This window comes from Protopterus annectens, chromosome 16.part0 (assembly GCF_019279795.1).
Source record: "Protopterus annectens isolate FY-2018-M chromosome 16.part0, PAN1.0, whole genome shotgun sequence".
Taxonomy (NCBI): Eukaryota; Metazoa; Chordata; order Ceratodontiformes; family Protopteridae; genus Protopterus; species Protopterus annectens.
In genome coordinates this window covers 283,954,024-283,970,065 of record NC_056750.1, presented here as the reverse complement: position 1 = coordinate 283,970,065, position 16,042 = coordinate 283,954,024, and the positions used below count along the sequence as shown (strand labels likewise).

The following is a 16,042-nucleotide window of genomic DNA, read 5'->3' as shown; positions in this document are numbered from 1 at the left end:
TAAGTATCAGAAGGATGCTTGTCCTTCCCAGAGATTAGTGCTAACGAAGATGGAAACCAAGAAAATGTTAATTAGGGTGTCAGGTGGGCTTTTTACATGTTCATTTGAAAATGGATAGGCAATATAGCTACATCACAAGGTGAGGACTGCTAATGGGAAAAATGACTAAACGGATGGGGCTGGGTATAAAAGGTAGTGCTTCTTCATCTGCACTGGTGTCACTGAGCTCATGCTGAGTTGAAGGATACGAACCTCAAAGCTCCAAAACACAGGCTAATTTGGCTCATGCTTACAAAATGGTACAAAAGGGCTGGTGAAGCACTTTTCATCAATATGAATATTCTGCAGTCTTGTCCCAAACTGTAAGAATTTTGTTTGCATACACTAAATCCAGTAATATGCAAAGTTGGCAGTTAAACAAGTATATTTATTATCCCACCAACCATTCTTTATCTGATCTTTTCAGCACCACAGGACCTCAGCAAATTTTCTGGGTTGAGTTATTGATCTAACTGAAAGTTTTTACTTATTAAATTATGAACCTTTAATTTCTTTGGCTTGGTTTAATACCTAGTTCATGGCTTTCTAGCTGTATGTGTGTACATGCATTTTTCTAAATGTGTATGAACTAAGCAAGCCACTGTGTGGAAATTTTCAGGTATTATTTACAGGTACACATTTGCAAATCCACTGTTCTACAAAAGATGTCATGTGTACTACAAGAAAAAATTTTGTATGCTAGCTTCAATATGGTATATTTCAGCAAACTGCCATGATGACTCCCATTATTGTGTTTTAGCATTTCTGAACTGGACTTCTGCTGAAGTCAGCCAAATCCCATTTCTCAAAATCACACGATTCTGAATTTTGCAAATTGAAATTAGTTGTCAACTTTTGGCGTTATCTAAAGTTTCAGAAAGGGAAGCAGTTTCAATTTTGTGTACCACCGCAATATGATACAGCCTAGTCTGATTTGTTCTGACATTCAGAGTTGGTATACAGCTTCTCAGTCTGAGTCCTACAGGCTTGATCTACTTTGCTTCAGTGATACGTTTGTGCGGTTAGCTACACTTGTGTGCGTTTGTATTCACTTTTTTTTCTCCAGAATAATGTGGTCTAGGATATTACTTTCTGTCATCTAGTATGAGCCATGTCTTGAGTTCCTCAAATGTGTTCTCAATAAAGTTTAGATTTATCACTACACTAGCAACTGGCAGGTTAATTAATGCCTAACTGATCAGCTTCATTTCTAATTTCCTAATAAGGTTTGGTTGTCAACTGCTAACAGCATCCTTGTGCAGGTCTTACTATTTATTATAAGGAAGCAACCCCATAAACATTTACACGTAAAGATACAAACCTCTTTGTCAGCAGATAAGGCGCTATGTCTCTTATAATCAACATTCTTGAGCCTTTAAATTCACTTTGCTTTCCTAAAAGACTGCTAGCTATGTCATTTAGAATTCCAGTACATTTATCTCATACTTTGATAAATCCCATGACTGCTTAAGCCTGTCTGTTTCTCTCCTAATGTTACATCTATGCACTTTTTTGTGGATGTGGGGAATCTTCGCTTTGTTTGAGAACTGTCCTGTTTTTATGCCACATATCCCTTTTCGATTAATCTTGGAACATTTTTCTTGTAAGATCGTAACCTGAATGTTAAATAAATAAATAAAAATATATTAAGTCTACCATCAATTGTATCCCTTTTCTGAGGATAATGGAGCCAGGAGAATATCTGCATGATTCACATTCACAGAAGGAACAAAAGCCTTCACAAGGGACACTTGGCAGCAAAGGTTAGGCATTTTAAAACGGGCTTTAAGATAATGACCTGAACAGTTTCGTATTTGGAATGTTAAAAGCTTTCTGATACAGCTATTTGTCAGAAACAAATACACATGACGTGCATGGAGCTACTTAAGTCACAAGTCAGACTGCATGCATTACAAATGTCGCACAATCCCCATGTGTTCTCTGTGGGAAGGGTCATGGTTCAGCAATGGCATCTTTTATATTAGAAATTTCTTAAACTCTATTTAGGCCAGTGTGGTGGACAAGAAGATTCACATGATATGGTGGATCTGTCATCTCATCTCAAAGAAAACTGACAGCATCTGTAGTTTTCTACTGTACTTAAAAACAGAAGAATAAGTTTTATGGTTCTCTGAGTACTTTTGAAACATATATACATTTTTTTATTCATTTAACTGGGAAAAATCAATGGATACATTCTGCTTCAGAAGTTACCAATGAGTACTGCTTGGGTAAAGCGTCTTGTTCAGAACTGGCCATGTGGAAGGAATCAATCTTTATATCTTTAACTACACAAAGCAGTTTAACAGCTTAGAGCCTTAATCCTCTGTGGTAACTGCTGGATTCATTTCTCATGGCTACATTTTAATGTAAAACTAGCCAAACAAAGAACTGGTAGGCAGAAGTAGTGTAAAAAAAAAATGTTTAATAAAAGCACAAACGTAATTCAGAAAATAAAAAACACAAGGTAGGTGCTTTCATACTAATACTAGGTACTTCAGATCTAACTTCAAAATGCATCTCAAGCATCATTATATACATCAGTGTTTAAGGTCACGTGACTCCAATAAAGGCTTAATTGGAATAAAATAATTTAACCCTTTGCCACTTGTCGCTTGTAAAATAGTCATCCACTTTATTTCAAGACATTCAGTGAGAGTCCTAATGTCACTGTAGCCTTTTAAACTAGACCTAAAAATTTCTAAAACCGTAAACTTAAACCAATGGTTATTTCCCATGCTGTTAACATGTTGGAGACAGTATTCCTATCATCACCTCTGTTAATACTATATAAATGTTCCCTAATGCGGTCTCTAAGACATCTGTTTGTCTTGCCAGCATAGAAGGCTTCACAAACCAAACAGGAAGCATAATACACCAGATCACAAGTGGCACAGTTGGCATAGAGGTTAATATTAAAAATGTGTTCAGTATCTGGATGTATGAACTGATCATCCATTCTAATATATTTACAAGCATTACAATGATGGCAAGGATAGATGCCTATTTTACACAGATTGTTGTCATTAGATGTTAATGATAAAGATTTGTAACACAACATTTTCTTTAAAGATGGACAATTCATGAAACAGAAAGAGGGTGTATTACCTAACAACTCTTTACATTTTGTATCTGACATGAGTACTGTCCAGTGCCTCTTAACTATACTGCAAACAGAATGTGTCATTAGAGTAATTAACGCTCATTCGTATAGGATGCGGTGACTGATGATCATTGCCACTATCATGACTAACTTGATTTTCAAAGAACGGCCTAGTACGAGTATCCCCCAAAGAGATGGTATCATTCTGTGCCATAGTAATGTCATTGTCACTATACCCTCTATTTAAAAAAAATAGCTGTCAAATTGTCAAACGATTCATACATATCAATATCTTTTGTGTGAAGTCGTGCTGCTCTAAAAAACTGCCCCTTTAGAACATTACGTTTCACATGTTTAGTATGCATGCTGCGAGCATACTCGCATATGTATATAATATATATATAATGTATATATTGTATATAATATATAATATAAAAAACTTCCACAGTTGAAGACAACCGACCCAAAAAAGTAATGAAACTGTTTTTAATGGACGTAACAAGGATGCAAAACCAAACAGCAGTCAAAATTGGATCAAGCGCTTTCGCCTGGTTAGTACCAGGCTTTATCAAGAGGTCGGTTGTCGTCAACTGTGGAAGTTTTTTATTACTTGGACTTTGTGGTAAACTTTGATATAATATAATATATATATATATATATATATATATATATATATATATTATAATTAATATTATATATATAAAATGTATATAATGTTTAAATGTGGCTTTTGGAATTTTCCTTGTTCTCACACCCATTATCAGATATCATGTCCTGGTGTTACTCCTAGCCCAGGATTATCTGTTTTCTTTGACTAAGCAGGAAGGTTATAGCTATCAGATGACATGAGGCACTTGGCTCACAGCACAGCAGCTTTCTTGAAGGATTGCCTGCACTTTTCTTCTAGTTGTCAAGGACATTGCTGCTGCAGTGTTTCTAACCTGACCACATGCTGAAGATGTTAATTCTGGTTCCTGAACGATAGTATTCTCAGTGACCAAAGAGAAATTTATTACAACCAAATAATTTGAGCGAGACTGCAGGAAAAAAAATTTGTTCACAGCAGGTAGGAACATGACACCACCGAAGCTGAAAAACTGCACATTTTGAAGGTACATCAGTCTTGGGAGTTTACTGTATTATTTAATAAATTCAGGAAGCAGGATTGCCTTACGGTATGGAATAGGAGATGACTCTACTCACCCTGTCCAAAGAAATGATTATTATTATTTAAATTTTTGCCTTCTGTATGCTGGCCTCCATAAATCCACTTTCAGTGAGTTCTAGTGTTATCACAGACTGGCAGCATATTGTGAAGAAACGCATGCAGGGGTAAATGCCAATCCACAAACTCAAAGGACAGCCACTGCCGGATGTTCAGATCTTCCTAGTCCTGTCTGTTTGCGATCAAAGCATCACAGTCTTTGAGGTTTATCTGAGGCAATATCATTGCTAACTGAAAATAAACCCTAAAAAGTAAAACCAGTTTGCAAGCCTGTGTTATGCATGCTGTAAAACAGGAAGGAACTCATTTGCTGCATCAGCAGGATATCTTTAAATTCCTGTATGCTACGGAATACTTCTTGCATCATAAGCACCACACACACATAAATGTGGTGTTAATTTTGCATCATTCTACTTTCTGTAATCTCTACCTCAATTGTATCGACTATTGAACCCCTGTTGCTGCAATCTTCAATCGTGCATATTCTCCTCATGTGCAAACAATCCACAGTTCTTTAATGTTTTCCATCCCATCCAGCATAGTGCATTACTATTTTGCTCAGAATGTCAAACATCTATTAACTACATGTACATTACTCAGTGCTTCTAACTGATTTTCCATCTGTCCAGTATAAGATACCACCAACTTTTTGTACCAGTATTAAGTTTAATTTACAAAAAATATTGCTTCATAGTTGGTCTTTTTTCAATATAATGCTATATATGTACTTAAAAGCTGCCTTGTAATATCTACCTTTTAAATTGGTTTGTTGTTGTACATCTTAGGTTTTTGTTTGTTAGATATTTTCTCTCTCTAAATTTTAACTACTTTGTACAGACTACCAGTTTCCTATTCTTTGACTGGACTCTGTTTTCTTCCCAAGAATCCACTGAGAATGGCTCAGCCCATCCGAACAGTCCAAGTAAACAAAAGCAGACAGATAAATCTGTAATATGTGAGTGAGTCTGTGTGGGTGTGTGTGTGTGTGTGTGGGGGGGGGGGGTTGTTACTGAGAATGGGGCTAGTACTGCAATATCATTAAATACAGGTATATTTTATATTTTAGGAAATACGATGATAGCAGTGCCACAAATCTTTCAGTGAAATGAGTATTAAAGGCAATCTTATTTTGTGAATGTGTCTATCCAGATGAAGCTTGTCTTTTAATCATCCCACATAGTCTTACTCATGCTCCTAGTTTGTTCATAAACTCATCACATAATTAACATAAATGTGTTTATGCAAGGCACATACTCAGGTGATACAAGAAATACAACATAAAATATGCAATAGCTGTAAAGTACATGCTAAGACATTTTTGTTTCTTAGTATTATACAGTTTACAGTGGACTAGAAGTTTATATGTTGGCACTATTCTGGTCTTTGGTCTGCTAACAGAGATTTATAAAAGGGTTGCCTGATGAAGAACCTAATTAACAAGCAACAATCAGAAATATATTAAAATGTATTGATATGGCACAGCAGTACATTTTGTTGAAGTACAAAGTAAGTACACATTCTCTGTCAAATGTAGTAAGAGCTAGATTGAAAGTGGTCCTGCTTAACAGTCTATGTAGTAGCCTCTCACTTAAGTCTTGCTTCATTTCTTATTCTGTTTTCAGAAGTTTTACATCTATGGTGATGCTAGTTTCTAATGTGGTTGCAGTATGCTCCATTTCGGCTTTCTGAAATAATTTTGAGTAAATTTGTTTGTAAAACTTTTTCTTGTTCATACAGTGATAAATAATTCCAGTTTCAATTTATTTATTTATTTATATTTGTTTACCACGGTAGTGCACTGATTAATACTGACCAGTTTCAGGCTTATCCCAGGTATTTAAGCAGCTGCCCTGTGCATATTGTGTTATCTGTCCTGCTGGACGTCATTCTGTACAGTTAGTAATAAAACATAAAAAGCGGTGTCTTAATTTTCTCAGCAGTTAAACCACGCTGAATACTTTGATTCTTGCTTGTGGGCCACCACCCCTCCAACATCAAATATGCAACAGCAAGCAACCAGGGCCAATATGATGATCTGAAGTAGTTAACTTCATTTGTGCAGCAACCTATGGGATTCGGATTCAACAGTTTTCAACAGCTTAGATCCGAGCTCCAAGCTCCTCCCCCTACCCATAATCCCCTGCCAACTCTGACTGACCTCAGATCTAGTTTGCCACGGTTTAACCAACAACAGCTCGATCTTGAGTTCCAGACGTTTAGAGGTTTTTTTGTGAGAAAAATTTTACTTTTTCTTTCTCTTTTCTACCCTACTTGGTTGTGAGTGCTTTCAGGCCCCTTTTTGACTAAAATCCTCCCTAGCTTAACTTTATATTTTTTGTAATTAACCTCCCCCTTCCCTCGTGTTTCCGTTAGGGTTGTGTGTGCGTGTTTGGGGCCTAACGTGTGTGGCTGTCCTTCTTTAATTAAAATGTCTGAGGCCCCAAAGTGTATTTTTTCTAAGTGCACCGAGTGTGGCCATAAGCTGTCCCCGGCGGATGGCCACACTCGGTGCGTGCTGTGCCTTGGGCTTGAGCACCTCTCTTCTGGTTGTTCCATTTGTGCGGCGTTCAACCCCAGGGCACTTAAGGACCGGAGGTCTAAGCTGATCCTGGCGGGTCTTCTGCCCCCGGATTCGGCTTCTACCTCCGGTCCTTCCGTGGCTCCCGCTGCGGTGGCTGCCACTCCTGCTTCCCTCCCCCGGCTGGGACTCAACCTCCCGCCTTAGGCCCGGAGGAGAGGGAGGCTAGGAAAGAGAAAAGGAGGGAGAAACACCACAAGCGGCGGGTCTTCTCCCTCCAGGACTTCTGGGTCTACTCCTTCTCGGATCCGGTCTCCTTGCTTTTCACCGGGTCCTGAGGAGGAGGAGACCCGATCTCCCTCGAGGTCATCGAGGCGGCACTCCTGTCCCGCCTCGGTGGCTTCATTGAGATCGACCTGAAGCCTCACAGATGCAGATTTGGACCGGATGATGAGAAGATTCCTCCAGGCCCAACTGCAGATGGGAGTGCTCCTGCCTCCCCCCCCCACCGGGGGGAGCTCGACCCCCTTCTTTGCCCTGATAGCTCCTTCTCCGTCCCGGGCTCGGAGTCTTCGGAGCCGGGCAGCCTTGGAGCCGGGGGTGTGTCGGCGCCGATTGTCTCGGGTACTTCGGCGCTGACACTTCCCTCAAGTCTGTTGGGTCCATTTTCGTCGGATCCGAGCTCTCGGAGCCGAGGGCTGAGCTTCGGATCTGGGGGTATCAGTATGCCTTCGGCTCCGTCCAGGTCGGAGCATGCTGGTCCCTCGGATCCGATCGCTTCGGCACCGGCCCCAATCCATCCGTCAGATCTGAGTGAGGGTCTGCTTTCGGATCCTAGGGAGAGCAGCTCTCCCTCGGCATTCGACATAGTGGAGAGGGCTCTGTCGAGAGATTCCAGGCCCCCGGCCCTTACCACAGCTCCACCCTGCACTCCTTCTCTGTTGGGCCCGACTTCCATCACCCAGCCCCAAGGACAGTCTGCTTTGACATCCCAGGTCGTTCCTTTGGAACAAGATGTTGCTGGTGAGACCTCCTTAGACAGCCCCCCCCGAGGAGGTTCCTCACAAGCGAAAGTGCAAGAGGAGGCACCTGGACTCCCCCGAGCCCTTGACTGAGGACACGGATTTGGAGGAAGGGGATGGCTCCCCAAGATCACCCCCTGAAGATGTCTCTTTCGGTGACATCATGGAGATGCTCAGGATAAGGGGGGGGTGGTCTGCCCCAAAGCCTACCTCGGACGAATCTGTGTTCCTGAAGGCATTTGAAGCAGGCCCGTCTACCTCTTGGGTGTCCCCTCCGGCCGACCCCCTGGTAGATTTGATTACTACCAGGGCATGGAAGGAGCCAGACACTGTGAAGCCAGTCCCCAAGCGCCCAGATAAAATTCTTAGCCCCCCCTCCAAGTCCCATTGGAGTAAGGGTCCCCCTGTAGATGCCATGTTGGTGGCGGCAGCCACCAAGAGGGAACTAGCTCAGGAGAGTCCCTCGGTCCACCCCCCCGAGCAAGGAGTCTTGGTCGATGGACCGTTTAGGGAAGCGGGTTTTTAGTTTGGCTACCTTCTCTGTGAAGTCGCTGAACTACATGGCACATGTTCTTCGACTGCAGCGGGACCTTATCAAAGAGTATGCTGCATCACCCCCCAAGTCCATGTCGGCGGAGGACAAACAGTTGCATTCCACCCGGATGGCCACTCTCCAATCTATATCAAACACCTCTATGCGGCTACTGTCCCATGCCACGGAAGGAGCCGCTAGAGCCAGCGGTGCGGGCCTCGTCATGAGGCATCAGGCCTGGCTCCGTCACTGTGATTTCGCAGAACCCTTCAAGGCATCTTTCATTAATGCCCCTTTCGATGGTTCTGCCCTTTTTGACAAAACCATTCGCAATACTTTGGTCCAGAGAGAGAAGGAAGGGAAGACGTCTGCCATTGGAGTCTGCTTCTCTGCTCCCCAGAGGTCCTTCTCCAAGAACCAAAAGGGACAGAAGAAGATGTGGTTCCGGAAGTCGCAACAGTCCCGTCCCGCTCCGGACTCCCAGCCCTTCCGCGGCAGAGGAGGGCAGGGTGGACGCCGCCCTAGAGGCAGAGGGGGGGCCCGAGGAACTTTGGATCCAGAGAACCTTTCTCGGACCAACCCATGCAACACCCCTGAGGGGTTGCCCGACTGCTCCACTCTGGAGACAGTCGGGGGGCGTTTCTCGAAGCACCTAGCAGCTTGGGAGTCCATCACGACAGACCGCTGGGTGCTTCGTATCATATCCAGAGGATATCAGATCCCCTTCTCTCTTTACCCACACAGCCCCAGATACCTCCTCGATGTCCCACCCGATCAGCGGGAGGCCGCAGCAGTGGAAATCCAACAGTTGCTGGAAAAAAGAGCCATCCAACACGTCCCCCCAGACCAGTGCGGATCGGGTTTTTACTCCAGGTTCTTCTTGGTGCCAAAAAAGACAGGGGACTTAAGACCAATCTTCGACCTCTCCCCCCTGAACCTGTCAGTAAACAAAGAGAAATTCCGCATGGTCACCCTTCAATCCATTCTCCCCCTCTTGCGGGAGAATGGAGAATGACTGGATGTGCTCTATAGACCTCAAGGATGCGTACTACCACATTCTGATGGACAGGCGATCCAGAAGGTTCCTCCGCTTCCGGCTAGGAGCCAGTCATTACCAATTCAGGGTCCTCCCCTTTGGTCTCACCACAGCCCCCAGGGTGTTCACCAAAGTGTTAGCGGTGATAGCGGCCCACCTGTGGCTCCAGGGAATTCAGGTTTTCCCATACCTGGATGACTGGCTCCTGACTGCCGCTACAAGGCATCTACTCTGCGCAGCCAGAAACTACTTTCTTCGTCTAGGTCCCCGGCTGGGGATCACTATCAACATAGAGAAGTCGTCTCTTGCCCCGTCTCAGACCATAGACTTCATAGGGGCCAGATTAAACACAAACAAGCTCCTAGCCTTTTTGACCATGGACTGGCTACGAATCCTGAGCTACATGTGCGGGCCATTATACAATCCCCAGCTCCTCCAGCGGAATTGGCCCTGAGGGCTCTAGGTTCAATGGCGGCAGCAATCAATCTATTGCCAATGGCGCATTTGAACATGAGGGTCTTACAATGGACCCTCCAAGTCCAGTGGTCCTTTCTTCAATATCCTCTCAGCCATCCCATTCCCCTGAGCAGGGCTTGCAAGAGGGCCCTCTTATGGTGGCTCCAATCTCCAGACCTCCAGGAAGGACGCCCCTTTTCTATGGCCCCTCCCCTAGCCACAGTGACCACGGACACCTTCCGCCTCGGGTGGGGGGGGGATTGTTCGGGCAGGACAGTCCAAGGCACGTGGGACCTCACGGAGACTTCATTGCATATCAATGTCCTAGAGATGAGGGCAGTGCTGTTGGCGTTGCAAGCACTTCAGGACCTTCTTCCTGTAGGAACGATTGCGATTCAGATGGACAACATGTCTGTTGTCTGGTACATCAACAAACAAGGAGGAACCAGGTCATACCCACTCTGTCGAGAGGCCATGAGGGTGTGGGAATAGGTGATCTCCACCAACCGTTTTCTCATAGCAATGCACATTCCGGAGCAGTCCAACATCCTAGCAGACAGACTAAGTCGCACCATCCTGTTACCATACGAGTGGTCTCTGAATCTCGAGGTAGTGAATCGGATTTTCGCCGAATGGGGTCAACCCTGTTGCGATCTCTTTGCCTCTCCCTCGAACACAAAATGTTACGAATACTTCGCTCTCATCCCCCCCCCCCCCAGGGAATCTCCGAGAGACACTCTGGTGCATGCTTGACCTCCCAGTCTACTTTATGCTTACCCTCCTCTTCCTCTGATGCTAAAGTTTCTGCAGAAAGCCAGTCTGTTGGGGAACAGGATAATCCTCATTGCCCCATTCTGGCCTCGTCAAGCCTGGTTCCCTTACCTTTGGTCTCATCTGATGAATCCTCCTTGGATACTGGATCCCCTTCCGGATCTAATATCCCACCCCCTAGATCTCCCAGTCCCGAACCTGGACAATCTCAAGCTCACAGCTTGGCTGCTCCAGTTCCACTCGTAGCTAGGACTCCCGGTATCTCTTCCCCTGTTAAAGATGTCCTAGTAGCAGCGCACACGCCTTCTACTAGAAAGATCTATAGTAGCAAATGGAAGCATTTCTCCATTTGGGCGGAACGTCGAAATTTGGATCCTTTCACAGCTCCTTTGCCCGCTGTATTAAACTTCCTGTCAGGGCTGTTTCATCAGGGGGCTAGCTTCTCCACAGTCAAGGTTCAACTAGCAGCTATCTCTCATTATCACGTGGGAAATGAACTGGGCCCTTTGATCGCCACAAAATTGTGTAAGACCTTTCTGAAGGGCACCTTTCTGCTCAGACCTCCTGTGAAGGATGTAGTCCCTCCTTGGGATTTAACGCTGGTGCTTCAGGCCTTGACAGCTCCCCCGTTTGAGCCTGCAGCTTCAGTAGATCTTAAATTCTTGTCATGGAAAACGGACTTTCTTGTCGCTATCACCTCGGCTCGAAGGGTCTCTGAACTACAAGCCCTCTGTGTAAAACCCCCATACTTGACTTTTCACAAGGATAGAGTTTACCTCAGGACCAATCCCTCTTTTCTTCCCAAGATTGCGTCTGAGTCGAATATTAATCAGTCCATTAACCTACCAGTCTTTTTTCCTAGTTACCAAAACAAAGGGGAATACAAATTACACTCACTGGATGTGCATAGACAACTTTGCTTCTACATCCACAGGATATCTTGTCATAGGCAATCTGACCAGTTGTTCGTCTCCGTTGCCAAATTTAACTTGGGTAAATCTGTGTCTAAAGTCACGCTGTCTAGATGGATTTCGCAGTGTATCCTTTTAGCATATGAAAGTTCTGGCAGGCCCGCACCTCAGGGAGTCCATGCCCACATTAGTCGATCTATGTCTACCTCTGCGGCCTTTACAGCTAGAGTCTCTTTGGATGATATTTGCTTGGCAGCCACTTGGGCCTCATCTCATACCTTTATCAATCACTATAAATTGGACATTATCTCCAGAGGGAGAGCATCCTTTGGCTCTGCAGTGCTCCGGAACATCCTTCCATGAAGGCCGCCCAAGGTTCAGGTAGCTGGGGACTCTGTCCCATAGGTTGCTGCACAAATGAAGTTAACTACTTCAGATTAAGAAGTTATGTACTCACCATAACATTCCATCTGAGTAGGTAAACTTCATTTGTCAGCAACCGTCCCTTCCACCTGCCCGCTCACCTTTGGATTTTTTTTTTCATACTCAGGTTTACACGGTGTGTTACCTATTTTATATTTGAGAGTAATTATCTTCAAGCAGTATCTGCTTTTGGGCAAACTCGATCTGAGGTCAGTCAGGGTTGGCAGGGGATTATGGGTAGGAGGAGGAGCATGGAGCTCGGATCTAAGCTGTTGAAAACTGCCGGCTCGGATCCGAATTCCATAGGTTGCTGACAAATGAAGTTTACCTACTCAGATGGAACGTTATGGTGAGTACATAACTTCTTATTATCACTGAGCAACTAAGGCTTTAGTTACAAATACAAGATGCGTGCAAATAGTCATAGAGATAATTGTCACTGATTGACATAATCCTAGGTTGATGATTGCCAAACAGGCATTTTAATTTGTTTATTAATGTCAATTATTAAACATTTGTAATAAAGTCCCTTTCATTTCTTTAAGACATGTCCCACAGTGCTCTTGTTTTTCAAGTTATGTGCTTTAATCCAGGAGGGAGAGGGGCTTTAAAAGGAAAAAGAAAAAAAAAATCTGAAAACAGTAAATTTCCCAACATAACCATACAAATTAAGGGGAGAATTATAAATGTAGTTTTCTGTCTTCACAATCTAAGTATACAGAAGTGACCAGTGAGGGCAGGTGTTAGTGACTGCACTCTTGTCAGCCATAATAATAACAATATTCCTGGAACAGAACACCTTATTTATCTACTTACCTGTTCAAATGTAATTATTCAACCTGACAGTGTCATAACTGGCTAAGTCGGAAGTAACTGATATTTACCTGCAACATATACATGTACAAATACACAGTTTGCAGTAACAAGTAGCTCCAATATAATTTTGCTAGGTAAAATGCATCTAGAAAATTTAGGAAAAATGTGGACAACATTTAGCTAACAATGAAAATTTTGCAGTGATGGTTCTGGATGCCAGAACTGAACTGAAGCTATCAGGCAGAAATTTTAACCACAAAGGCACCATCATACCTACTAATTGATTGGGTAATCCAATAGTCTAGTTATGAAGCCTTTGGATGAACCACTCTCAAAAGAAAGGGAAGCTTGCTAATTTAGATCAAGCAATACTAAACCAGATGCAGCAGTGTCACTTATCTTTCACTTAAAATAATTTATAAATATTCAGCAACTTGAGTAATCTAAGCAATCAGTAACTAAATATAGTTACTCTGACTGACTTACAGATGAGCAAAATCTTAACAGATAATGTAGATACTCACTGATAAGGTTTTTGATCCACTGAGGCCGTTTATGGGCAGGTATATGGACACCAAGAAAATAAACTGGTACACCCGAGAGGGCAATTCCAATGCCAATAAGTGAGTTTATGGTGTCACTGTAGAGAGGAACGGCAACAAGGAAGATGGTGCAGCAGCAGAATATAATAGGGAACACCAAATTAAGCTGTAAGAAATAACATGTTTCAGTCTGAATATGATCAGCATAAGCTTTAATCAACATAATTATTGAAGAAAACATTTTACCACTTATTTTCCTGTAATATAACACACCACACCAATTTGCAGTACTCATCTGTACACCAAGGAATAAACCCAACCACCACATCTAGACACAATGGGATATTAGGCAAATAAAATATCTTATGCTCACATATACATGGAGACAGTTATCAAGACAGCATTCCTGTCTCATTCACAGAGTGGAAGGAAATAAAAAGCTGGTATTGCAAGAGACGTCTAGGAGCTTGCATTCTGGGAAAAAAATAGATCAAACCTCATTTGGTTCATAGAGTTAGCAAGCAACATTTTAGGGTACCTATGCCACAAACAGGGATCCCACTGTTCAAGTTAAAGTTTATTATAGTACTTATTAACTAAGTACTTTCCATAAAAAAAAATGTATGTGTAAGAAACTTGCGAGCTGTGTGAGTGCACCTGGGGTAAAAAACAAAAAAACTTTCACCTCAGTAAAACAGGAAATCTGGAATATTTTAAGATTAAGTTAGGCATTCATTAAGGGATCACAACAGTATCTGTACATAAGACAGTCTGACCATAAACAGTTATTACCTGGATGCATATAAACCCAGCATATCTAAAGAGGTTGATAATCCCATCATTTCCTCATCATTTTACTACAGGATGTTTGAATCTATTTCACTGTAGTAAGACCAGCAACAGAATATGAAAAAAGATATCAGTCTGACTGAAGAAATATAAATGGGGGACAAAGTTGATGCTTTTCAGTTAATATTTTGAAAAGTTGGCTTAATCCATATGTATGCTTCAGTATTATAGTGACATGTCCTTCAGAAGTAAGACTACTGGATAAATACTACCAGTACATACATCTTTGACTGTGTAGGCTATTTCAAGGGGGGTCCGTTTAAAAATTAATTTAAGGGGTGCCAGAACACCAAACAAATTCATGCCATAACATTTGCTAACATTAATCAAGGAATGCCAGAATATGAACATAATATAATTTGTTCCCATTACAGGTTACACACTACTCCAAGCGACAGTGTGTCAGAATATCTACAAACATTTGCAGTAAATTAACATTAACAGGCGAATTTAGAGCTATCAAGTGTGTGTTGTCCAATTAACTACAGATGAAATATTACACGGACATGGGCCCAGAATGGACTCCTGGGGAACTCCACCTGCACAGACATGGACCCAGAATGGACTCCTGGGGAACTCCACATGCCCCCTGCTCCCAGATACAAAAGTCTCCACTACACCATACTCAGTTTCATATCATACAGTATCATATCATACATACATAGTATCATACAGTTTCCTATTAGTCATACATTTTGATATGTAGTTCATAATGTATTAAGGTTAAATTCTTGTAATGCTTCAAGTGAAGCAGTTGTTTTTTTTTCCAAAATACAAGTGATGGAATATGAGAAATATGAGCAAAGTGTTTAAAATTATCTTTCTAATTCTAAAGTTACCAAAGGAAGCAAAAAAGGTGGCCAAATGACAAGTATTGTAATTAAGTCAGAGTTGTCACCTCCCAGTGGTCCATTGTGGGACTCATGAGTTTAGCTAATAAATCAATGTGAGTGTGGTTAAACATGTCATTTCAACATGAGAGTAGTGAAGGAGACGGTGCAGTTAATGACTTCATGAAGTTATATTATAGCAACAGCATACTGAAATCCCTCTCACAAACCATTTAATTATGCAGCCTATAACAATAAAATTTAAACCTTACTAGAAGAACACATGCACACATTACACATTATATAGCTGTAACAGTAAAAAGTAAACTTTATTGGAAAAAACACACTATGTATACAATTAGACAAGTATGTTTACTGTAAAGTCAAAAATGCAAGAAACTAAAACTTCTACATATTGCACAATAGCCATAAGGAAATGTTCTTACCACAACTAAGAGACTAAAAGAAATTCTATATAGTTGTACACTAACGATAGGGAAATATTCTGAACTCGGGCAAGAAACTAAAAAAACATACTGCACAGTATATTAAACTAAAAAAATATTTTAACACACATTTATATTTTCAACACAGATTTCATTACACAGCGTGCATTCATTTCCATTGTTTAAATAATTAGATACAGACAATAAAAAAATCACACATTTCTTCAGTTTAAAGTTGTACTTTTCCATTTGATTTTATGAAAGGAAGTGTGGAGTTTGACATAATGATTGAATTAAAGTCGCTGCATTTCATGCAGTAATTTTACATATGTCCATTTATTTTTAAACAAAAAATAAAACTCTTCAAGCATGGTTGACGTTGGTATTGACAATAGTCTTAACAATTACTGGCTATTGTACAGGCAGCTTGGGTCCAACTCTGAAAATCATATGCCACTTTTCTCCTAGTGATAAGATAATTCTTGGAGAAGAGGGACTTGATTGTCCAGTAGTCCTGGAAGAG

The 16,042-nt window shown here is 41.9% G+C and overlaps 1 protein-coding gene across 1 annotated transcript in view; it reads right to left on the bottom strand.

The window, feature by feature from the left end:
- The window catches only part of LOC122790764 (Y+L amino acid transporter 2-like), a 1,539,581-nt gene that overhangs the window by 38,350 nt on the left and 1,485,189 nt on the right, over positions 1-16,042 (bottom strand). Inside the window, exon 8 of the mRNA XM_044058374.1 lies at positions 13,377-13,560. Within this exon, the coding sequence (XP_043914309.1) occupies positions 13,377-13,560 (184 nt within the window). The remainder of the gene's footprint in view (positions 1-13,376; positions 13,561-16,042) is intronic.